The following is a 25,339-nucleotide window of genomic DNA, read 5'->3' on the forward strand; positions in this document are numbered from 1 at the left end:
AATTGTTCCATCTTGACTGGCTAACCCAAAGCCCAGCCTGGTATCACCAAAAGGCCTATGAATAACAGGCCAATTTCTTAAGACATTTAGAGTGTTATTACTATGCAGTTTTAGCATTTTAAGTGTAATTTCATGCCATTTTAGATTCTAGTGATTTGCACTGAGATGCTGTCACAGTGGCAGAAGAAACCACTTGTTTAGATGTTTAATGTTATGAATTCTTGTGTTTTAAGACTATGATGTTTATCAAGCCCCTAACCTTAACCAGTCTTACCTGTAAGCAAAAACTACATTAAACAGTGAGTAAACAAAACATGTAGCTGTGTTTGTTGCACGTTGTTGGAGAGATGCAAACCTACACACTCCTGGGTGAAAGTCAGCAGCCACAAGCCACCGCCTCATATAATTCCATGATCAGGTGACGTGTCAGGTGACATCAGCCAACTCACCAATGTTCTGTTTGGGACAGAAAGAATGTGAAATAACCTGAGAGTAGCTTAAAATGCAAAGTAATGTACACACAGCAGCATCTAAATACTTACTGCATGCAGACACCTGTTGTTTATACAACACGGCATGATACTATGTTGTAAAGCCACTGTTGGTATATCTGTAAAAATAGTAACTTGCAAAATGAAAGTAGACTAAGAATGAGCTTTTCATTCAAAACAAAGGGACTGTGGGATGAGGGTAGCCTTGAGCTTTAAACACTGGTACCTCCATGAATGTGCCTCATGCCTCATACTGTCAGCTGCAGCTGTATGAAAACCTTCAGTAACAGGGACACCAAAGAGTTTTTACAGTACAATGCTATTTCTGGTGAAAAAAACACACTCTATATAATTAGATATGTAACAGCAGATATTTGAGTTTGTCATTAACAATAACAGGAATACTTGTTCATAATACAGGTGGCAGACAGGTACAGTAGACCTCTTACATTAATCAAGCTTAAGTAACCAGTAGTTCCTGGATTATTATGTGGTGTAAATAATAATTTCTACATCTATATAAATGATGTTGTTGTTGAATAACACTCATTAGAGACACACACACAGTTTGAGGAAGACAGGTGGTGTTGAAGACTCGAGGTCACCTGAGCTGTGTGGGTAAAGCCCCAGACACACCAAACAGACATCAAAGATCCACTGGGTGCAATTGGTGTTGCTTCACATTGCCTGTGTCTGACCCAAAAAGTTGAACGTGAACACACAGCAAAGACTACAGCCGATGGCTCGTTCTAGCAGGGAGTGGAATGTGTCTCCATACCAGAAAAAATAAAATTTTCTTACAAATTGATTATTGCTTCTTAGCTAGTCCTTCTAATGCTGATCAGTGTTTAAATGCTCACTTTAAGTTATTGCTGGCTAACAAGGGATAAAGTAACGTCACAGTGAGCAGCCAATAGCTAAATGCACAACCTGTACTGCGCAGACTCGAGTTCCAAGTTCGCATCTTTGTGCTACTTGTAAGGATCAGTAGGTGAGATATTTTGGCCATACTTTTGTACAAAGAGTGGAAAAGTATCTACGCTGTCTATCTGTATGATGGACTATGATGCCAAAAAGCCACAGTCGGTGTTTCAACATGTGCCAACAGTGCAGGATGCACTTCAAAAACTAGGGCCACAAATGCCAACCAAAGGCCTGATATTGGCCAAGATCCTGTTTGGCATTTATGGCCAAAAATGAGAAAAGAAAGATTGTAAAGGGTCTCCATCATTGCACTGGATGATTTTATTTTACACATATCATCCATAATGTAGATTATTCAGTCATTTTATACACACCACCCTAAGTGCTAATGTGAAATATATGTCTTCCTCTACCACCGAAGTAGTTGAGGTTTAGTCTTGAAAGAAGGTGATCCATTAACTTCACCACTCTGATTTAGAACAGATGCTTACAGCTGTAGCATGTTGTTATACTTTTGTAAAAAAGCTGGGGTCCTGTGGATTATCAGGTTAAAAAAGTGGTGCCTACTCTAATGTTTTCCTTTAACTGGATCAAGCATCTCTGTAAACTCCATGTCTTACACAACAAGGCTCACCTGTTGCATATCAAATCCTCTGATTGCCATAACATACTCGTTTGGGCCTTTGACCTTTGACCTTTGTGTTTAAGTCCTGCTCTAAATCATTGCCTCAATTTGCCTTTCACACCTCAGTCTGCAGCCTTCTGGTGTTGTAAAGCAGGAACATATTTTGTTATCAGCTAATTACTCACAGCTCTAGTGACCCAGTTACTTTAGCCTGGTGGAGCTGAAGCTATATTTGGCAGTCACACAAGAGGAGAATTAAGGAAATGGAGAAATATGCCCGTGCCAAGAGATATGGGAAAGCATGGCATATGTTGATATGCCCTCGAGCAGTGCTGTGGACTCCCCTGCTACAACAGCAGGTGGAGTCTTTCTTTCTTTCAGTCATGTACACACTGTGTTGTAGGAGGAATCCTTCATCTCAAGTGTTTTTTCCACAGTGTCTCCAAATAAAAGGAAAAATAGACTTTTGAGTATATTCAGAAGGAAATGGGGTGAAATATTATGACATATTAGGGTCATTACAAAAACTCAGGTGAAAGCAAACTTAAGTTTGAATGTTAGTAATAAAGTCAAACAATTATGTGGAAGAATTGGTCAAGCTCATTCAAACCTTGCCACAAGATACCATTGGTATCACTGCATGCCATGCGATGGATTCTAGGCTATCATCAGAATGTTTTTATTGCATGTACACTGTACACCATCATTTGTTTAGCTCATTCATATCCAATGTAGACATGATATATCCTTAATGTTGTTTTCATGCCCAACAAAAGAAACATCTGTTTTTCTTCCTCTATAGTTCCATCTAGTTGTTATATTTGGCTTGTATACATTTGGCTCAGGATGCTATTGTATTTATACTCTAGTGCGTATATCTCTGGCTGCCTTGCATCATGTTCATTGGGACGGGGCCTCTTCCCAATGGTAGCTGAAAAAGGTGACCACATGAAGAGGAGCAGTTTCCCTGTAAAATGTGTTGAATGTTATTAATCTGTGTGTTTTAAGATGATCTTTGATGACCCCGGTTTTAATGTCTAACCTTAACCAGTAATTCAGCTGTGATCAAAAAAGAATGTTAACTATGGGTGAAAACAAAACAGCTTGCAATCACCAACCCCAAACCACATTCTTACTTAGATCTGCAGCTTGTACCAGACCCATGATTGGTTGATGTCGGGCAACACGTCTACATGTGTTGTATCTGAAGGACGTATTATTGATCATATGTGTGACCTTGATGAACTACAACATCAACTACAGCATTTAGAAATTAAAGAAATGTCAAATAGTGCAAAGAGACACAAATTATTGAAGTCTGCTACTCATCAGTTGCGTAGAAAGTGTTTTATTTGGTTTTATTTTAACATCCTGCTGCATTACTCTTTAGCTATTTATTTTAAGACTTATTGGGGTCCCTTGGCAACATTTTCACTGTTAGTTGCACAGCTTGCATCATTTCAGAGTTTGGTTGTTTGCAGTGGATTAGCACTTTTGACCAAGAAAAGTTTCCTCAAAACTTGCTGAAACTGTTTGCAAACACTGAGTCAGCAAACAGCTGATATGATGACCTCAAAGATTGGGGTTCTGGTGTGTAATAAAACTGCACTGATTGTAGTGATAATCAGCTCTGCTATTATTATAAGATCCAAGATAAAATGACCTCCAGAGATATGGCTTCATCATCTCATCTCACTGTGCAGGTCACATTGTAGTTTATCTTCCTGCTGTCAATGCAGGTCAAGGCTAAAGGTTGCTCAAATCAGATTATGTTACAACTCATTTTAGGCGCGTGATCGTCTGCCCTCAGTGTTCATGCTTCACAGAGCCTCCATAAATTCACTTGGAGCGGAGGGTGGGTGGGCTGAAATGATGGAATATTTTCTTTACAGGACCACCGTATAGTCATATAGCTGTGGGCTCTCACAGTGAAGCATAGCCGCACAGTTCAAAAAGTCAGTTCATTAAATGTATGAAAAATATGTAAATGATAAAAGGCTGATGGAATGGTAATATAAAAGGCTGGAGTCACACTAATAATTCATAAGCTAGCTCCACGTACCTACCACATGATGTATGCCTGCATTTTCCATCTTTGATATTCTGGTCCGAGACCCAGTTCTAAGCTCCTTGAAGATGATTGGCATTGCAAATGTCTTTTTCCCCCCTTTTTCTTTTGAGGTTCACTTATTCCCTTCTTCCATCTCACCTCCTTTATTTTCCTTCACCTGCCTCTATAACTCTTTCTCTCTCCTTTTGTTGCCACTTCTCCCTTTCTTCAAATTCAGACTCAAGACAGGTATTATGCAGGAGGTAATGGGGTGTAGGAACTGAGGGGTGGGGAAAAAAAAATAAGAATAGTGCTTGACAGTCATCCTTCCTTGTTAAAGATACACAGCCAAACAGTTTCAAAGAAATTCCTGGTAAACAGGCCTCAAAACTGGAAGTCCAGTTGCTCATTATATGTGTGCAGTAACAGGCTATTCTCTGCCTCCTCTGCACCGTTAGCCAGTATTTACTGTACAGGTCCTGCAGGGGAGATTAGATTCCACTGGGCTCCTGTGGGCTGGGAGCAAAATGGCCCAGCAAGGACCTCTATTCATTAAGTCCTTAATTGCTAATTGAGGTCTTTGAATGATTCAGCAATAGCTGTTGCTGTTGGGGCATTAGCTGAGTAATTTATGGCTGCAAGGGAGCCAGGAAAAATGAATGAGGGTGAGACAGTGTTATTAAAAAGGACACTACTGCTGTTATTACTCAGCCACCTTATGTTAGCTTTTAAAATCTGTACAGTGCTCTTTTTTTTATAGCTGTTTTTCACCGTTTGTCTGAGTTACATTCATTATGTTATGTGATTAAATTTAATATTGCCCTAATGCAGTTTGGCTCTCCATATGCTATTTTAATTTGATATTTTTTGATTAAGCATATTATTTTGTCTTTGTGGAAACTCTGCATTTATAATAATGATGTCTATGACTGGCAGTTGGAAATTGAAGGCTACGGTCATTATTCTTGCTCTTAAGTGTCACACTTATGAAAGCTGGTGTGCCATTGAGTGAGTGATTTTATTTTCACCGACATTCTGCTACATATATCCGCACACAACAACAAACCAGCCAAATCTAGCTGCGATTTAAAAAAAAAAAAAAAAAAAAAAAAAAAACACACTCTGTGTGAAAACAAAACAGCTCCCACTGTCAGGGGGACCTGAACCCTGGACTTCTGAGTCAAAGTCTTTTGTTTCCTGCCATTATGCTAAGCTAAGCTAACCAGCTGCTAACCATAGCTTTGTACTTAACGTTGAGTCTTTGCAAACAGGACCATTTCCTTCTTGCTTTGCGATTAACTTCTATTCAGTGCACATCTCATGCTATTTTATTTCAAGATTTATTGATATTAATAATGATTTTTTTTTCCCTCTGTGGATGTTTCTTTGTCTGTGACTGACAGTTGGGAAATTATTTCACTCAGGTCAGCTGCAATTATTATGATTGCAGTAAAATCTCATGGTAATGAAAACTGTTCTAAAATTGGTTGATATTGGCACAATTTTCTCAAACATTTGAACAAATCCTCACATCTATACAGCCGGAAGAGGAAAAATAGGGCATGCCTACTACAGAAAATCATCACAAATGATAATAGATCCACATGTTAAAAAGTGGAGTGATGTTTACACACAATAAATAAAAGAAACATGAAGTGTTAGTGACAGCCTCAGGCCAGTGTTAGCTGTTTTTCCAGTTCCAGTCTTTATGCAAAAGCAGTATTAGCCCGAAAGTGCATAGACAGGGTGGATAAACAGCTTGCAGTTTGCTTATTTCTGTCCTCATCAAAGCATTGTTGCTTTTATATTCTGGATTTTATGCAGATTAGCCTTTTAATTATTGGCCTAAATAGGTGCTTATTGATCAAATGACCACACTATCTGTTAAATTAAGAGGTTTAACCCATAGCTTCATAGGACAGATATTAGAGCCCTAGTCTGGCCGATTAAATTATTTTTAGAATAATCCTACTTCTTAATTGAAGTGAATTTATGAAAACTACAATTCTCTGTTCATCCCATTATTTTCATGCTTTATATATTCACAGCAGCATTTTGACATATTGTCAGTAGAAAGAGGAAAAATAACCCACACCTGTACTGCAGCCTCGTCTGTAAATTTAGACTGTATAAAAATGTAATTAGATTTCAGTCCACAGTTATTCTGCTGTAATGTGTTTGGCGGTCATTCAAAGGCAAGGCAAATACAAGAAAAGCGGTCTTATTATAGACACATATTTCATTTTCTTATACAGCCACATAATGTTCCAGAGAGTCAGGACAAGTTTCGACTTCCATCAGTCCTGAGTTTGATAACACAGAAGGTGACGTGTGGATGTCTCTGTGGAGACGGGCTATGAAGACATGTAGAAATTAAACTCGGCCTTGTTTTCCTTTTGTTGACAACAGTTACATTTTGTCGCTTTCAGTTGTACATTGTCAACTCACTGAAGATAAAACTCTGCAATGCAACAGCAGCTGAGAGTGAGTGCGGCCTGAATGCATTCTTCACATCCCTGTATGTATTTGTCATATCGGATGAGGAGTTTTCATCTTTTCTCCTGAGGAGCGTGAGTCAGTGAGGAGAGATCAGGGAGAGAGAGAGGAAGTGCTAAAATGATTACTTTCACCAGTTCCTCGCTTCTTTATCTCCAGAGAATTCAGACTCTGAAGCCCCTGACAGTCGGTGTGAAAGGACCAAAGAGGATCCATGAAATACTTACACTTGGAACCTCTGCAACATAGGAGGATGCAGCAGAAGCCCTGAAGAAAAAACATCACTGTCAAGCACTCACTTCTCCGTTATAGGAAAGACTGTTAGGAGACAAAACAAAAAGTCTGTGCGGAAAAACATGCCAGTGATGGGCTAGAATGTGTTCACAGCTCAACTGATGCATGAAGATGTTACTAAGCATTAATTTCTGGAGCATTAAGCATGCCAAGATGAATCCAACTCCATGTCTCTCTCTCATGTCTCGCCTACTTTGAATTCAGTGTGCGAGTGTGTTTTCTGGCCTGGGACATTCCCACTAAGCGCTTGCCAGCAGTTATGCCACATGCTTCTTCTTAAAAGGCTTTAAGGATCCTAGAGACGTATGAATATTATAAAATCATCCTTAAAGTCTCTTTTTTTTTCCTCATTTTAAAAAAGCTAGAGGAATACATTTTTTTCTGTGATCACTGCAACTATAAAGACGTAATTGTAGATATTTTTACGCAACAACATTAAAGCCTCTCTGGAATGATGCTCCATAGTGATGTATGTGGAGATCCACCATCCACATAGCTGGAAGTTTGATCACCAGCCCCGGCTGCATGCTGATGTAACACTCAACCCAAAGTTTCTACGAGTTGTTGCACCATTGATGTAGAAATGCGTGTGTGTGCTTGTTGTATGTGTGATGCAGTGTAAAAGTGCTATCTATGAGCCCATCTTTGAGTAGGTAGGTGCACTATGTGCTAAATTAATTCAGACTATTCAAGTGCACAGATTACAAGCTATTAATCCAACATGTTGTGTCTATAAACAAGTTGGCATCAGGCACACGAACAGACACACAAACATTTAAGAAGCCATTCCACACAGTTTCTAGTTCATGCGTCTGTCTTTGATTGTTATGATGCCGCTGGATCCCAAAAGAATATTGTCATTTTGGCACTGCTGTCAAATGTCTACAAATAGAGGGGTTAGGAAACAAAGATTTTCACCCAGCAGGCTACAGTTATTGCTGTATCTGAGCATCACTTTTATTACTTGTTCGGTTTAGAAACACCTTGTGGTTAAAACACTGGACAGCATGATGGTTACTTTACAGACATGGGTTTCCTTTAGGTATTCTAGCTTTCTTCCATATACCAAAGATGTCCAAATTGGCGTGGGGGCCGTAATAAATTGGGCGTAGTGTGAGTGTGAATGTTTGTTTGTTATGGTAGCACTGCTGTTAACTTGTGACCTACCTAGAGTGTATCCTGCCTCTCACTTATTGACAGCTAGAAATCCATTATCATACATTATGTATTTTTCTAAACAACAGAGCAGTTTTTTGTTTAACCTGCACTGTTGCATGCAGTAATTTAGATGTCCACAAGATGTCACGCTCATAATCTGGGTTCCTTTTATTAAACTTCAATAATACTGTGTGTTCTAATCTTTTTATAACTCCTACTCTTACAGAAAACACAGCAGGACACATGTAAGTGTGCTCTAAAGAAAACATTTCCTGTTTGTGACTAAATACCTACATTAAACACACATACCATCTCTGCTTCACTCCAACAATAATGACTTTCTCCTTTCACTAACCTCCTCCTGACTTCTACAGCCTTTCTACCACTCTTCATTCAAACGGTTCAACTAGTCATTAATGAGCAGCAAAGGCTTTCATTGGGCTCTGTATCCCAGCTCAACATGGGTCTGAATTAGGAGACTCATTTTTTTCTACACTTAAACCTGCTTAAAACGTTCTCTTGGTTGCTTAATCAGCCATCTACCATTTAATGGCTTCACCTATGTACATTTACCTCAAAGAGGCAATTTAGTGTGCTTTATGTCCATCAGTCACTTAGCGTGCGGCAGCGGAGCTGTGAAGCTGTTCACAGGTAGAGACGAAAGGGAGTGAATGGCATTTGAGGTTTGATTAAATTTACTGGTGGGCTTTTGACTGGTAGTTTCTTGCCCTGCTCTGTTGATAATTAAGTCAATTAACTCCAGGAAAACTCGATAACAGCGCTGCCACATTATGGGACTCATATGGCAAATTATCCTCCCTCCTGTGACATGTAAAAGGAGATTTTTTCTAAGAGCGGCAGAGGAGATTTAGAGTGGATTATGTGTGGGTGGAGGGAGAGGATAGAACTAAAGAAGCAGTAGGATGGGGGAAACTGACGTGAAACGAGCCTGAGTGGAGATACGCTGCAGTGTGTGTGTCTGTCTGTGTGTATATATGTGTGTTTAATGTGCCTATCATTCTGCCTGCCTGCTCTTCCATCTCCAGCAGGGAAAATGGCAAGATGTATTTAAAAGATACCTGTCAATATCCTCTGCGTTTTGAATATATTGGAGCAATAACACATTTTCACATAATCACACATTTAAATACATTCACAAACAGCATGTGTTAGAATGGTGCAACTAAAGGCTCTTTAATACAGTACACCAAACTCTCACTGACATTAGGATTTTGTCAGCTAACAGTGTCTTTTTTTTTTTTTTTGGACAGTCTGGGAGTCTGGCCCTGCCAAAATGACAAGGCCAGAGCAGACTGAGATTAAAAACTGTTTATTAGTCAACCTGAATGTGAAGGTTGATGTTAGTACCTTCTGTCACTTGTGTCAGATCACCTTTTTATGCTTTTACCTTTCTTAAAAAGGAAACAACCTAAAGGTAAAAAGATCATCCCAATTATTTTTCTATATTATCTGAATTCCATCTGAAATAGTGGACTAGGTACCCTGGTGCAAGACTATAGTCAGTTTAGCAATTCTGCAAATGTTTTTGGACAAAGCGAGGATCAGGTCATTGCATCGTATGACTCGATCTACCACATGGAAGTGGCTGTGAAGGGGAGAGATTCTAGACCCATTTCACTGAAAGAATTTTTGCAGAGTAAATGTCTGGCCAGGTTAAAAAAGATCCACTCGTCAGCACCTGTAAAAGTGCCCTTAATAACACATCACTGCAACTAGCTGTTTACAAAGCCACATTAGACCTTCTCCAGTTTCAACAATGTGACTCCGCTTTGTGGAATCTGGGTTAGAAAGCCTCATTAAAGACACACGCAAACACAAAAAGAGCATCGCTAACAGGGAATTCCACAAACTTACAACATGAGTTTTGTCCTTTTTCTGTGAGTAGATGTGGGAGACTCCTGCGGTGACACTCCTTGATGTTTTTCCCCATGAGAGTGTAGCATTGTGGGAAGAAACAGCACAGGCTGCAGGGGGTGTAAAAAGCTCATGTTTAGAGCAAGATTGCTTCACAGTTGATTTGACGTGAATCCCCCACTTCATGGTAGTAGACTGATTTCTTTGAAACAATATACAGTTAAATCCTGTTTTTTCATTCTGCTAACCTGGATTCTTTCTGAAAACGATGAGTTTAATATGATAAGTGTTTAGATAATTTGCTAACACAACAAGGTACATTCAAAAATAACAAGTAACAGAACTTTTTTTGTTGCAGTTCTTTCAATGATAAATGTATTAACTGAGTCAGAAGTACCACAAATGGTTACTACTTGGGATGATATGAGGATTGCACCTCTGAAACAAGGAAGCAAACAAAAAAAGTCAAACAGTGAGTGATGATTCTTGTGACTTCCGTGTGATGTTCTATTTCCAAATGTGGGAATGCAGTTCACATTTATGGTGAGATGTATCAGATTCACACATCTGATGCACAGCTGACGCCATGTCAGGGCCCCTCTCACCTCCCGCAGACAGCAATCTGTCACTGCCTTCACACTCAGTCGAGATAGACACCAATACAGGTAAACACACACAGTTAGACAGGAAAGGTGGTGTAATGACTCAGGAGTGATTGTTACATTATGCTCTTTAACCCTCCTGTGGGGTTTAAATTAGATTTTTTTTCTCATTGTTATTTTCAACATGTCTACATCCCATGGGTGTTCACTGTTTGGCTTTCTGTGTATAACCTCTGCAGTCTAACCTTCTTGGCTTTCTGAGCAGTGTTCAACTGTCTCCCAGCAGGCATTGCTGCAGGACTAGGATGACTGGGAAGACCCAGACCAGCAACGTGACCAACAAGAATGACCCACGCTCCCTCAATTCCCGCGTCTTCATCGGCAACCTCAACACGGCTGTGGTAACCAAGGCCGACATCGAGGCCATCTTCGCCAAATATGGCAAGATAGTGGGCTGCTCCGTGCACAAGGGCTATGCCTTCGTTCAGTATGCCAGCGAGAGGAACGCCCGGGCAGCCGTGGCCGGGGAGAACGCCAGGGTCATCGCCGGACAATCACTAGGTAAGCAAATATTCAGAGCCATGCATTGGTAACACTGAAGAGATAGTCAGATGTGACGTCTGTGTGAAGTTGTTGTATGTGTTTTTGTAGTCTCTGTGCATCTTTTTGTAATTGTTTTGTTTGATTTGTGTTGACATATGTGTTGCATATGTCAGTGTATTTAAGGTGGAGGTTGTGTGTCTTCCATGTTTTTGTCTCTTGCTTGTGGAGTCCTTTGTGTCTCTTCAGTATTATTCTGAATGTCCTCAGAGTTATGTGTGTCCTTATGGTGCTATTGGTGCTAATTTTCTTTGAGTTTGTTGTGTGTCTTTGTGTTGTCTTGGTTTTTCATGTGTTTTTGTAGCTTTTATGTGTATCTGTAGTCACAGTGGTGCAATAAAGCCAACAGAATACGTACTGCAGAAGCAATAAAAACCAAATCAGGAGTCATAAAAGTGAGGTCAATACCAATAATAACAGATCATTTCATAAATCCATACGGAATGAGCTCTAAGATTGGAAATATGATCCAGATTTAGTCAGTGTGAGACATTCAACCATGTTTCATACTCTTGGAGCCTGAACAGCTTACAAATGATCGACTCTTTTACTGTTCAACTCTTTTAATCGATCCTGCCTGAAGACCTCAAGCTGTCACAGTGTTTATGGTCAAAGGTTCTATGAAAGAGCTTGATTTCAGTCCTACATTTGATCTTTGAAATGCTTTAAAAAATTGAGTTGTAGTGAGCCATACAGAAAGACTTGAAGAAAACGTGGCTGCAGCTTGAATATGAAGATAAAACTGAATACGCAGGCAGATGGTAGAAGCAGGACAGACGGTCAGCAACAAGGAGGAAACATTCAGAGCACAGTCCTCATGGGTGTTCAGTGGATCCCTGTAAATCTTTCTTATATTACTTATTGATTGGCTCACAGGCTCCTCCATGGAAAATAAAAGTCCTCCTCAAACCCTGGCCGCTCATTAAATATGAATAAGATCTCTGCAGGGTCATATCTGTATAGTTCCACCTTGTGTTTACGCAGTTTCATGCATTTTCAGTAAGGAAAGTGCACATGGCGGTAGTAAAGCTGCAAGGCTCACTGTGTTTACAGTGACTGCATAGCTTTCCTCAGGAGCTTCTTACTGTCTAACTTTCTGACTGCAGAGTGTTTTAGGTGCAGTATCATCGCTAGACTTTAAAAAAAACATGTCACAGAGCTCTGCATTTATTTTGATGAATACAATGTTGTCATAGCGGACTAAATTTCTGTGGGATATTTTAATATTAAGGGGAAAGTCTTGCCAAGAGAATCGTGTCTGTGCTTGGAGCATGGAGCTGGAACCAGGAGGTGATTCACTTAGCTTAGCATGAAAGCTAAACGTGTACATTCAATGTCGTTAAAAATACTTTGCTGGCACCTCACATGTTCTATTTCTATTTCTTGATAAGTAGCAGGTGTGAGGTTACCAAGCAGACAGCTGCGTCTCCAAGAAGTCAATTTGCAATTTGTAATGTGCAAAGAAAATTAAAGTGTTTGTCTCACCACAGCTGCCAGTTTTACATTCTACATCTCTTGAAATGGAGAGAGGTGGCACATTTCTATCAGATAGATGAATACTGTCTTTTTCTCCATGCGGTATATGCTAACCTAACCTAACTAGCTGCTAACTGTAACTTCATTGTTACTGTAGAAAACAATCCACCCATCATCCAAACCCGCTTCGTCCTGCAGTGCAGGGGCACAGGGGGCTGGAGCCTATCCCAGCTATCTATGGGTGAGAGGCGGGGTAACACCCTGGACAGGTCACCAGTCCATCGCAGGGCATAGAAAACAATTCACATCTTTAAAAGGTGCAAAGGGAGCCTGCAAAATGTATTTTAACTGGCTAAAGCAAGGCCAGTGTAAATTAATGTTTATCAGTTTAAATGTACTCTCTATATAAAATGCTTTCACAGTTGTCCAATTGCCTTTTCCAATGGGGATCTGAGGCTGTTGCAAAGACAATGTGGCTCCATTGACATAAACAGTAATTTTACCTAATAAAAAATAAACTGTTTTGGTGTGGTGTGTAAATATGTTAATCAGAATCTGAACTAATACTTCGAACCCAAGCGATGACCTTTGGCTATAAGAATTGAAGCCAGGCTGTGCCAGTTCCTCAAACTGCCTTTTAAAGCATGCTCCAAAAGCAGGTTAAATCCCATAAACCCCCTTGTTGATATGCCAAATTTACAGCAGAGATGCATGCCTTTGCTACACTTATGCTTCGCTGCAATAGTCAAGTATTTGTTTTTAGATGCGAGTTTGCCAAAAGCCACCAGAAAATGGGTGAAGTCTCTAAGATTGAATCTGTATGTGCAGTCTATGATTACAACACCAACATCACATAATAACATGAACAAAACTAATTGTTTCTGGCAGGAGGTAGTTTAGAAACTCCCATACCCTGTGAGAAAAAGTTGAGTTTGCAAAGCAAGATAAAGTGATAGTTATAAATAATAGTCAGTGTTCAGGGTTAACATAGGACAACACAACATGCTGTTAACTCAAAGACAAGTGAACCATGAATACAACAGTGTTTTATGTTGCTGCTTCACCAAAATATTCACACTCCTGTCAGCACATGCTCACATGTCCTGTCTGCCCCTCTTCTCAAAGAAGCTCCTCTCATTCTTATGCATGCTGACGAACCACAAAACGGTAACAACCAGAAAGGTGTAAGACTGTCAAACTGCGAAGATCTCAGGTGAACACATGTCTCCCGAACAAAGACAGCTGCAGCTTCATACTGCAGCCAAAGCGAACTCTTCTTTTACACTCTGCAGCTCCCCTGGCTGCTCTGCATAGTGTTCTTGTAAATACTGAGCATCTGTGGACACACACACATACACACACACACACAATAAATCCTGCACGTTAACAGTACCCTGTAAGTGTCAGAGGTATACAGTGCAGTGATGTCTCCCTCTGCTCTGGAAATCACCTCTTCTCCCTGTGTTCTGCTCCTCCTGTGAAATTTAACCCTTCTGACTTATCTTTTAAACATGAACTTTATATTTGATTAAGCTCCTGAACTGTATTGCCAAAGGTGTGTGTGTGTGTGTGTGCAGCCTGCACAAGATATGAGTGCCAGAGATTTTCTCTTTTATTGAATTATATAAGAAAGTGTGTGGCAGTAGACCACATGACAGGAAGGTTAGAATCAAACCTCTGATGTCCTGAATATGTTACAGACAGTGAACGCCTCACACCTGAGTAGGTTTAATAGCAGCTCTGTGACGGCTTTACTCACTTTAATTTCTTCAGGCAGGACAGGTTTACTTACAGAATGACTTCAGGCAGTTCATGCAAATAAATTCAGTCACACCCGTGGTTGGCCTCAGGCAGCAGTTACTTAGAGTCTGATGAAGTTGTCTGCTGGTGATGAAGAGTGCAGGGTGGGGTTCAGGGCTGTTTTACCTACTCAGCATTCCTCCTTCTATGGTTTCTGCTTTTGTGGATAAAATCTGGACAGAGATGTATTGATATTTCCACATTCATTTGTTATATTCAGTCCCCCTGTGATCATATCTGCTTTGGCTCACAGTAACAGCTTGCCTGAGGAGGAGGTGGTGTTTGAGTGCCCCTCTGTGGTTAAAATGTGTACTGCAGAAGGAGGCGCCACAGGAGGCGTTTGAGATCATACACTGAGATAAACACACTTTCTCATAGGGGAAATTCAAATGACAACAATTACATGTAACTATTTTTTTTAAAGATCTGTCTCTCAAAACATTTTATTAAATAATATTTAATGGTTTGGGACATGCATCTTGTGCATGTTTCAAGCCATTACACTTGCAAAGGCCCTTTTTGGCTTCTCCATCTGTGTGAACACTAGGTGGTGCTGAGAGAATGACACTAAGCCCACATTTTTACAGTATGCCCTCTCATTTATTTGCATCATCTGTCAAACAGTAAAAGGCTCCTTGGTTGTAAACTGTAAGAGTTTTGTAGCATTTTCTGCTGATGGTATAAACAACTTGTGATAATGATGACTGTGCTGCTGCCACTCATTAACTAATTCAATGCATTTCATAATCAGCCGCAACTGCCACAAGTCAGTGCACAGACTGATGAATCTGCTTGTTTTCTGCAGTATTTCTCCTCCTTATATCAAATAAATGCAGATGTATTTTTAATATTTCTCTGAAAATGTCAAAGTGAGACAAAAGCTGATGACATTTGTGTTTGGTTCCAGCGCCTGGCCTTGAAGCTGTGAATCCATTACACTCAGCCTCTGTCTTTCATGAGCTTTTAGTTTCTTGTCTGTAGAACAAAGAAGCTGAGGGACTATTAAGACATCAGGCTGTGTGTGAGACAGCTGCAGCCCCCTTGTCATTGTAATTAGATATTACTATTACAATGCCTCATCTTCAGCTGCAACAAATCAGCGCCTTCCCCCTGAACACTATGCTTTTCAATCTGTCTCCCAAGACCACAGTCCCTCCACTTTAAATTAGAATTAAAAACAGGGCCATAAATGGGCCACATTCAGCTTCCTGTTGAATAAAAACATGTTGTTTGGCTGCTGAGATCACACAGGATTCTGCTGCAGTTTAAATGGCCCAAAGGTGTTCTGAATAAAAACGGTAAAGGGAGACATGCTGCAGTGTAGCCTTCGATTTAATATGATTTTCATTACTCTCTACAGTGAAGAAATATAAATACACATCATTTCATATACAGGAATTTTCCCTGCATTCACTGTCACTGTGTGTGTGTGCATGTGTTTAATCAAACATCATGTCAGTAAAGCACAAGTGAACTGAATCAAACCATTTAAAAAGATGGCTGTTTATCATATGTATGTATCATGTGTATTATGGTTGATGCAACAAATCAATCCACCAGATGGCATGTGTAAAGTAAAAAAAATGTACCGATCCACAGTGATGGGGCACCGATCTCTTTGCAGGTTTGCCCATTTTTTTAGCTCTTTGTTTTGGTTTTAGCGTCATGTTCTGATCACTCACTGCTTCCTGTTGCTTTTCATTAGAGAATTAATTAATTGTACTTTAGACTGGACTCCATTGACCTTATATCAGAAGAAATATGGCATAAAACATACATACATTTTTTGTTGTAGTTGCACTTAATGTCTTTATCAATTTGAAAGATGACTGCAAGTGATAAAGGTTGGAATGGGTCATAAAAATAGCAGAGAAGTTAGTTGTGAATTGGTTCAGTGAACCACACATCCTGCTGTGCATAATACATGTCAATGGCAACTCAATACATTCCATGTAGCATTGATAGAGAATTAATATGTATTGTTATATATAAAGTACTATACTTACAGTGTTTTATATCATGTGAACACAAAAAGAGGATGTTTAGGTTTGCTCCCGCTGTTGGTCTTGGTGAAGAGCTCCCCTCTCGTAGTTTGAATAATGGTACGGTCCGGAGCTCGGCGTCTCGGGCTGAAGCGCTCCCCGGCAGACCGTGCAGGTTTTCAGGAGACAGAGGAAGCACAGTCAGCGTCCCTCTTTGCTTTCAGGCTCGTCATGACCATGTACAAAGGCAGGCGTCGCAACCAGAGATGTGAGTATGCGGCGGCATATTATTTATTGACAGAAATTTCGCTGAAGGCAACGTTGCCTGGTTTAAAATGTGCTGTAATGATGATGTGTGCAGGGAGATGCTGAAAGTTGCTCAGGCGCTATCATACATTCGTTTACTTTGAAATGTGAGGAGCAGGTTTGGAACTTGATCATTGTGTGCTGCTGCTGATGCAATTTTCACTATAATGTGTATTTTTTTTAATGAGCTCTTCTGCTGGTCAGAGGGTTTGTGTTATAAAATGTTTCCCTGCGGCTCATTCACAGAAGAGTGCAGTCTAAAGGCTGGGCTGTGTGTTAGTAAAATATTTAGCAAGTACTGCATATGGTCTTTTGAGCAAAGTTTCTAAGCTGCTCCTGTTGGTTGGGATAAAAAAAAATGTAAATAATTTATAAAAGAAATTCATCTTGCATATTAACATCTATTCTTCTGAATTGCTTGTTAACTCCAGAGTATTTAGCTAAAAATATGTAACAAATGCAAAATATGTGAGTTAACTCAGTGCAGCCTTAAATAGCTTGTTATTAATCCTTCTATGATCTACGTGCAAACATCACAGAGAAATTATTGCAATTTCCTGCTTTCCAGTGCTGCTAATCTCCCCACAACTCATTAACTGTGACCTTTCGCGGGGTCCACTACCCTCAGGTTGGAAACAACAGGCTCATGTTTTCCTTCCTTCACTGACTTCACTGAAATCGCTTCCAGCTTCTCATCAGAGAGTCTGTGCCCGCTGATGCTGCAGTGATCTTCAGCTGTACAGTTCAACAGTCACCTGAAAAATGAGATCACAGGTTTTGAAGCACATGCGCTTGTAGTTTCAAGCAGTTGGCAGCTGCCAGTTTGTTTTTACAGCTGCCTGTAAAGATTAATGAGTGTGTTAAATCGGTGGAGAAAAGCCTTGGACTGGCTCCAGGGGTTGGAAATGTTTCAGGGGGTTGCACTTTAAAGCCACATAGTTACATCATAGGAAAAGATGCCAAAACAGGAAAATGAAAAAAGTGTGTTTAACAGCACAGGAGAGATGAAAGACTAAATTATTATTATCACCTCTGGCTACAGGAGTATGCTCATTATGGTTAAATGCAAGGATCAAAACTTACTAGTGTTGGAAGGTGCTACAGTGGCATCGACAGTTTTGCCTGATGCTAGTTTGAAAGAACACGTCCCTGCTAACAGTCAGTCCGTCTGGTCAACTCTGAAGTTTAGCAGTCTAACAGCACATTCTCGTTAATGGAGCAAAGCTCAGCAGGTCTTATGAAAATAATTTCATTAGTTGCTCAGCAGCTGGAAGACAAGCTGCCTCATTTTTTTTGCACTGCCACGTAACAGTTTTCTATACGAGCACGAAAGAGCAAAGTACAATGTATTCATTAAGGAGTGACAAACAATTAATCCACACGTCGCCACAACAAAAAAAACCATTAAAGCCCCCAGGTCCTTCTCCTGCCTGGAATAAATCTGGACACTATACAGTTTAGATGAAGACAAGCATCTCACAGAGAGGTGACAGTAATTAAAAATGCCTACACATGGACAAGTGTCCATGTCTCCTGACTCCAGACACCACTACAGCACAGAAATCTCCCAGCATCCAACAGTGATTACACTTAAAAAAAAAAGCAAAAGAAATGTTCTTCCTCTCTCGTTGGACTGACACACATTGACTCACCGTTCCATCTGGTGGTAGAATGTGGTATTACACTGTGGTACAGATAGCTGCAGATATTTTTGCAACATTATGTTTTTAACATAATGTCTTAGTTGTCTTCAGATCCTGGTAATAATGAACTTCATTACCCTGAATTCTGAAAATAACTCCAGACAAGAATTACTTTCATAGCTACACTGTGTCAAATGTTTAAAAAAGTCAAATGTATCTGTCCAAAATCCAAAGACGTCCACTTTGCAATAACAGAAGACAAGGAGAAGCTAAGACTATTTAAAAAAAAGATCTAGATCATTTTTCAGATCTACTCTAGTCATGCATCAGCAGAAACATGTCAACATGGACCATTGTGATTAGTTGAATTCCAGTGTGACCTGGTACGTGTATACATCGACCTGCATTTGCATCCTGGCTAGTAAAAATAGTCGTGTAATACATTATGAAACAGAGGTCATCATGCCCGTGTGAAGATGCACTTTAAATGCAGACAGAGACACATTCACAGAGTCTGGTTTTTCAAACATGTCAGTCACCCTGCTCTGTTTGAGGAAACACACTCTCAGGTGTAATGAAAAGAAGGCGCCGCTTGTGCCGCCGAGCCGAGATCGGTGATTATTTAAGTCTTCTCTGTCAGATTTACCTGGGCGAGGGAACATGGTGTAGATTGAATCTGCGACCACTGTCATGCAGGATGTCTGTTAGTTGCACATTTGTATTCATGCAGGTGTCTGGATGATCTCTTAATCAAATATACCTCACCTGCTGCTCTCAGGATGCGTGTAGCCGCAGAGATGGAGTTTAGTTTTTTTGCCAGGAGTGATCATTTGCCTGCCAAGAGATTATGTTAGGCATTAGATGAGGGAGGAAAAGCAATATCCCTTTTTTCAGGCTAAATAAACCATAACACTTACCTCTTGTGTTGTAATAATACATCAGTGCACTGAGACATTGTGCAGTTTGTCAGATGAAGGCAGTGTTAAAAGGTTACTTTGTAAAGTCTTTTCAAATGTGACTGAAATTTGCTCCCAGTGTCTGTGTGTTTTTGCTTTGTAAACCAAGAGCCAAGCAGATTTATTAAAATGTGTGTGTGTGTGTTCCCAGTCCAGCTATAATGACTAGTTCACACCTCCAGAGACATAAAGCTCAAGGACACACATAGCTGAGGGCTCTGTATCTAACTAAAAAAGACACACATGCATGCAGTAACACTGTGACGCTCTCACAGGTAATTCAGCACAGCTTCATTAATATGAATGAATCCAAAGTGCATTAGAAGGCCCTGAGGTGGACTGGATTGTATTCTTAAGGATCCAGTGTGGACAAATAAAACAGTGACTGAACAAAGGCACGACCCTGCTGCAGGAGACGCTCGGTTAAAATGAGTCCTCATGAAGCCAGCGGGCGGTGCTTTTGTCTTTTTTTGCAGAGGTGGAGACAGACGGCGTGAACGCTGATCTGACCTCAGAGGATGCGTCTCTTTAAACTGCAAGAACATGAATCACCATATTGTGATTATTTCTTACTGTAGTTAAAAGGTCCTTCTACAGCTATTCAAACCAATATACTGATTCAGTGTAATGTGAAAGGGCTCTTTCATAGTGATACATCCACAGATATAAATTGCAGACTCTGAAGTGTCTTTCCAGCTTGCAAACTTTGCTCTCAGCAACAGAATTTTGACATTATTCTAGGAAATAGTTTTCAGTAGAGAAAACCTGCAACAGATGGGCGGATTTATCAAGTAGCAAGTAGCAACGCAAACTGTTACAATGACAATGAAGTGGATGCATATATGAGCATAAACCTTCTTAAATGTTCCAGCAGACATGGGTTTAATTTCAGTTTCTGGTGTTTTTATGTCCTACATTGTAAATGTGTTACTAATGGCTACACCAATGTCAATGGGTTAAGGCTGCTAGTAGCTAGTAGCTAGTTTCTGAGATGTGAAAGAGTGGAGGATTTACAGATGGTGCGGTGCATGTCAACCAGTGGTGTCATATTCACATTGCTTCACATTGCTCCTGACCCCAGCTGACACATTCATGGTAAATATGGAAATTGAATCCGAATATTATTCATTTATTAATGTTGCTATCTTTTATTGCATTTCTGAGTAGCTTTAATCCACATTGTTATACATCCTTTTCCTCACAGCTGCTACAGAGCACAGAGGCTGGCCCTGCGCCTGACTTTCTTGTACTCTGTGGCTGCCTCTGTGTTGTTGTGCTGCGTCCAATCGCCTCCTAATGGCTTCAGCATAAAGTAACTTTTTTATATTCCCCCTTCAATGTGATGCTTCACACAGTTTATAGTATCAATCAAGTCCTAAGTGGCTATTGCTTAGCAACACAGGCACAGGCACAGGCACTGTCACACTATCACTTCTATCTCCAGCCTCAATGTTTTATAGATACACTCACAAATAAGTCAGCCTGCAAGCACACACACACACACACACACACACACACACACACACACACACACACACACACACACACACACACACACACACACACACTTATTCATGCCACTTTTGTATATGATTAGTATAATGACTGTAATTAATCAGAGGCTCAGTGTGTGTCTGTCTTGGGATGCGGAGAGTTGGGGGTGTTGTGAGGTGGCAGTGTTCGTTTTAGAGTGCTTTTTAATGCTCCACTCTCTCTTTAATAACCCTAGCAGGGGACCAGAGGAGAGCACACTTTACAATGCAAGTCATTCCTCACGTCTTCCTGTAGCCTAATGATAATGATACAGCTGTCCCTGTGCACCTGAGAGCCACCAATACATCCCCAGTCCATTAGTCCATTAGGGAGAGCAAGGAGCGAAATGAAGAAATGGAGAGAAAAGCAGAGGATGCCAAAGTGTGGGCTCCAAACACAGCACCATGGTTAATATGCAGACAATGTGTTGGAGGAATCCAGGCACAGGTGCAGCTGCTGGGGTGTATGAACATGTGGTTGTGACAGAGGAAAGCACAAACGGAGATATCTTACATTCTTAATAAGCTCACATTGCAACATTTCATTATCGAGTCTTCTGCTGGAAAAAACAAAACTGTGGCTGCAGGCAGAAAGACTTTCCTTCAGATCTGAACCTGACACTTGCTACTGCACGTTCCCCAGTGCAGATGTTTTATCTGTGCAACTCAAGGGTGACTCATCCATCAGAAAGGGATGTCTCGTGCTCCGTCAGTGTGAGCCTGTGTTCTCTGGTACGTGTGGAAAGGGAAAGGGTGTTTGATTTCCTGTTTGTGTTTGTGTATATGACCTTGAGCAGCTGATTGAGCTTGGTTTTAAGCAGAAGCGGTGACAACAAGCCGACAGGCTAAACACACCGATAGCGGCCGGGTTTAACGCACTGGGGTTCTTGACAGGTAGAATGAGCTGTCAGTCATGACAAGAGGCACGAGGTGCGTGCAGATGAGCCACACTAGTCTGCCAGATGCATTTGAAGGGGATTTCTTTCTTCTTTGACTCAGAGTCCTTTATTGCACAGTCAGTGTCTCAGATGTCTCAAGGCTGTTAAAAGTTTTACAAAGTTTTCAGCTTCTGTGTGAGAGCGGCTATAGACTGAAGTGGAATCATTAAAGGAATCAATTCCTTTTTGTTATTTCATTCCACCTGGTTAGTCTCATCACAGCTCACAGGTGCTTCGATCTGATGTCGCTGAAAGTTCAGCTGTGGAATTAGAATTTGATCAGTGAAGGATATTGTTCACATTTTTTAAAAAAATACATTGATACATTGCTGCATAAATACAAAGGGGCCATTAAAGACATTTATTGCTGACACACTTTGGTCTATATCCTTAAACTCAGACCAAAATCCAAAAATAAAACTAAACATTTAAAAACCCCTAATGGAAAGTCTCTTCTCAGAAATCATAACCCACTTAGTCTTGAAAATCCACAGACGAGGTTGAAAGAAATTTTATGTTCTACTCAACTACATCCAGCAAACGTACCACTGTGCAGAAGGCAGCAGGCGTCCACCCAGGACAAATGTTCTTAACAGAGAGCTGTACTGATGTTTACAATCATTCACCTGCAGCTACCCTGTCACATGATGACTCTTGTTTCATTTCTAGATATCAACATGGCAGGAGAGCCAAAACCCTACAGACCTAAGATGGGCTCCAAGAGGCCTCTCTCATCCCTCTACAGGTCTGTGTCAGGCATTTGTGTCTTATTTTGTTCTTTTACACTTCTGTTGACCTACTTTGCAGTTTACTTACTGTCTGCTGTTGTGTGCTCATTGGTTGGCAGAGGATAGAGATGCCCTGCCTGTATCTGTTTGTGACATTTTCCTTCATGATCTTTTTGTAAACAAATTAAAAATATATAAGAAGCAACATAGGTTGCATGTTAACAGACTAATCAGAACACCACATTTGAAGTCATTATTTTGTTGTGGGATGAAGCTACAGTCAGGTACAGGTTAGCTTAGCCTCGCTTAGCACTTTGATTGGGAATGCAATGAAACTGCCTGTCTGCCCAGCAGCATCTATATTACTAAACACAATAAAAAATAAGCAAAATGGAGGCAGTTTGTTTATGATTATGTTCCAGACTAGTTTCCAGTGGTTGCATAGCTCAGATAGCTGTTTACTCTTGTTTCAGTTCGTCACACTATGCTGAGCTAAGTTCACCAAACAAACTACTGTGTGCTTCACTGTATTTCAGTAATTTAACACTTTCTGGGGAAGACTTTGATGAGATTCTCTAAGTAAGGAAGGGTTGGTAAACTTAGCTTATCAGAAAGATTATTGCTTTTTTCAGCTAAAAAAAATAAACCCACCACAAAATGACACTTTGTTGTTGTGTAGTTTGCCCTATTAACCCTTTAATCATTTCAAGGCAAGAAAAATTTTAACACAACTACAATATAATTAATTAAGAATCTACTGGATTAAATATTATGTAGCAGTTATAGTTAACTGACCATTTTCTGTGAGGTTTAGTTTTGTCAGATAAGGGGTTAAGGGGTGATGCCATGCTAAGCTAACCAGCATTACTGTTTTACAACACAGACAAATTTCAGTCTCTAAGAAAGAAAGTGAACAAAGTGTTTATAAAAAAGTCTAAATGTCAGATTTTACTAATAATATATTAATTTAACACAAATATTACTTGTATGTTTTACAGTGGCTACGAGTTCGACTATGACTATTACAGAGATGATTTCTACAGCAGGTATGTAAAATCTAGTTATGTGGTGTTATTAATAAATACAACAGTGAGTATGCTTTTTATTTTTTTTCAGTAAGTCAGTTTTCTCCTGATAGTTTGCCCTTTAGCACACAGCCTCCCTTCTCCTCATCTCAAAGTTAGATAAAGATGATTTTTTAGCAGACCCATTTACATCTGAGGCAAAGTAAGTACATTATCACAGACATAATGAATGTCACATTGGGGAGGTTTTTATTCCTCTCCGCTGGGCTTACTAATGATGCTTTTATCCGCACAGACGGGTACTGAATGTCAGATAGTCCCCCGGCTGGTCATTTGTGCAGGCAAACCAGAAAATGTATCTTCGTTCTGACATTTTCATTGGTTTGTTTACTTCCTCTACTTTGCAATATCCCAGAGTGTTGAACTCTTCAGCTTTGAATCATTATTGCTATTTTGGCAATTTGGTACGCCGTGAGCAACAGGGAACGGGATTTGAGTGAGCAGCTGTGGCATTGATCAATATGTGCCTCAGCCTTCACAGATCGTTTGCAGCATCAGTCAGGTGCTTTGTAAGCGTTTCTTGTTGCTTGAATAACACCAAACTGGCTACTGAAAAAACACACTCTTCTGTTTAATCCCTGTAACACACCCTCAGATGTATTTCCATAAAAAGAATGTTTCTCTGCACTGGTTTTATGTTTTTTATGTGTCTTCAGACTCTTTGAGTACCACGGTCGTGTTGTGCCCCCAAGCCGAGCTGTGATTCCCATCAAACGTTCACGGCTAGTCGTTCCATCCACACGCAGGGCCAAATCCTCCTTTCCAGTCAGGGCCTGTTCTTCCTCTTCCTCCTCCTCCTCTTCCTCATCTCGAGCGCTTAATGTTGGCTCTTCCATCTGTGGGCCTAAACGTAGGTTTTCTCTTTCCCTTCATGTTCCTATGATTCACCTTTCTCCTGCTCTGGTTTAAGGAATCTGTTGACTTGTTTTTTATAATTGTGCCAGTCAGGCATCAGTTAGGATCGGAGTGGGCTCATTAAAGTAAATATTGTGATCTAGACATGAATGGCTCTGTAAAGAACATCTAAAGATTTCAGACAGAAAAGGTTGCAACATTAAAAAATATATTGTAGTGATACACAGAGGTATCTGCACATTTTTAAAATGGAATATCAGCATTTTCCTGAAATAAACAAACATAAGGTTTGTGAAGGTGATAGTACAGTTTCTGTTTGCACTGATTGCTGAGTGTCATCATGCACAAAGCCATCATCCAGGTCATTACCAGGAATTCGCAAAGAAAAAAACAGGCAGCAAAAAAAAAGAAAAAAGCCTTTTAGCAGCCCATAGCTATTCTGAAATACATAGATTTGCCCAGAATTATCTAAACGGGGGGGCATCACCCAAGCATGTTTTGTTTCATAAGATCAATATGTCATTTACATGCAAGGTAAAATAGCTTTCTCATTTTCCCAACACAATTGAAAAGCATCACACAGTGGGCCGTCACAATAAGAGAAAGTTCAAAGAGATTTATTGGTCATGAACACAGAGCCCTCTGAGCAATGAAATGTTCCAACAAGGCAGACAGGCAACGCCAACTAAAATATAAAATGGAAACATAAATATATAAATACAACCGACAATGACACCACATACAGTGAGGTGCAATGTGTGCAAATGTTGGCATACAATGATGCCTTGCAGTGATAAAAATAAGCATTACTCCACTTCTCAGGTTTAAGTTGCAGTTTAGCAGCTTTTCTTTTATTGTTTAGATTTGACCCCCTGGATATTCCCTCGGGCGCTTCTGGAGACCAAATCTAGAGCTAAATCATG

The 25,339-nt window shown here is 40.2% G+C and overlaps 1 protein-coding gene across 3 annotated transcripts in view; it reads left to right on the forward strand.

Moving 5' to 3' along the window:
- LOC114449918 (RNA-binding Raly-like protein) overlaps window positions 1-25,339 on the forward strand; it is a 49,775-nt gene that overhangs the window by 21,758 nt on the left and 2,678 nt on the right. The window contains exons 3-6 of one of the 3 annotated variants that reach the window (XM_028427788.1): window positions 10,799-11,076; window positions 22,418-22,493; window positions 23,475-23,522; window positions 24,218-24,411. In XM_028427788.1, the coding sequence (XP_028283589.1) occupies window positions 10,821-11,076; window positions 22,418-22,493; window positions 23,475-23,522; window positions 24,218-24,411 (574 nt within the window). In that variant the 5' untranslated portion in view covers window positions 10,799-10,820. Of the gene's footprint in view, window positions 1-10,798; window positions 11,077-16,553; window positions 16,642-22,417; window positions 22,494-23,474; window positions 23,523-24,217; window positions 24,412-25,339 lie in introns of those variants that run through there. The other 2 variants (XM_028427789.1, XM_028427790.1) reach the window with 2 other exon arrangements.

Source organism: Parambassis ranga, chromosome 17 (genome assembly GCF_900634625.1).
Source record: "Parambassis ranga chromosome 17, fParRan2.1, whole genome shotgun sequence".
NCBI lineage: Eukaryota > Metazoa > Chordata > Actinopteri > Ambassidae > Parambassis > Parambassis ranga.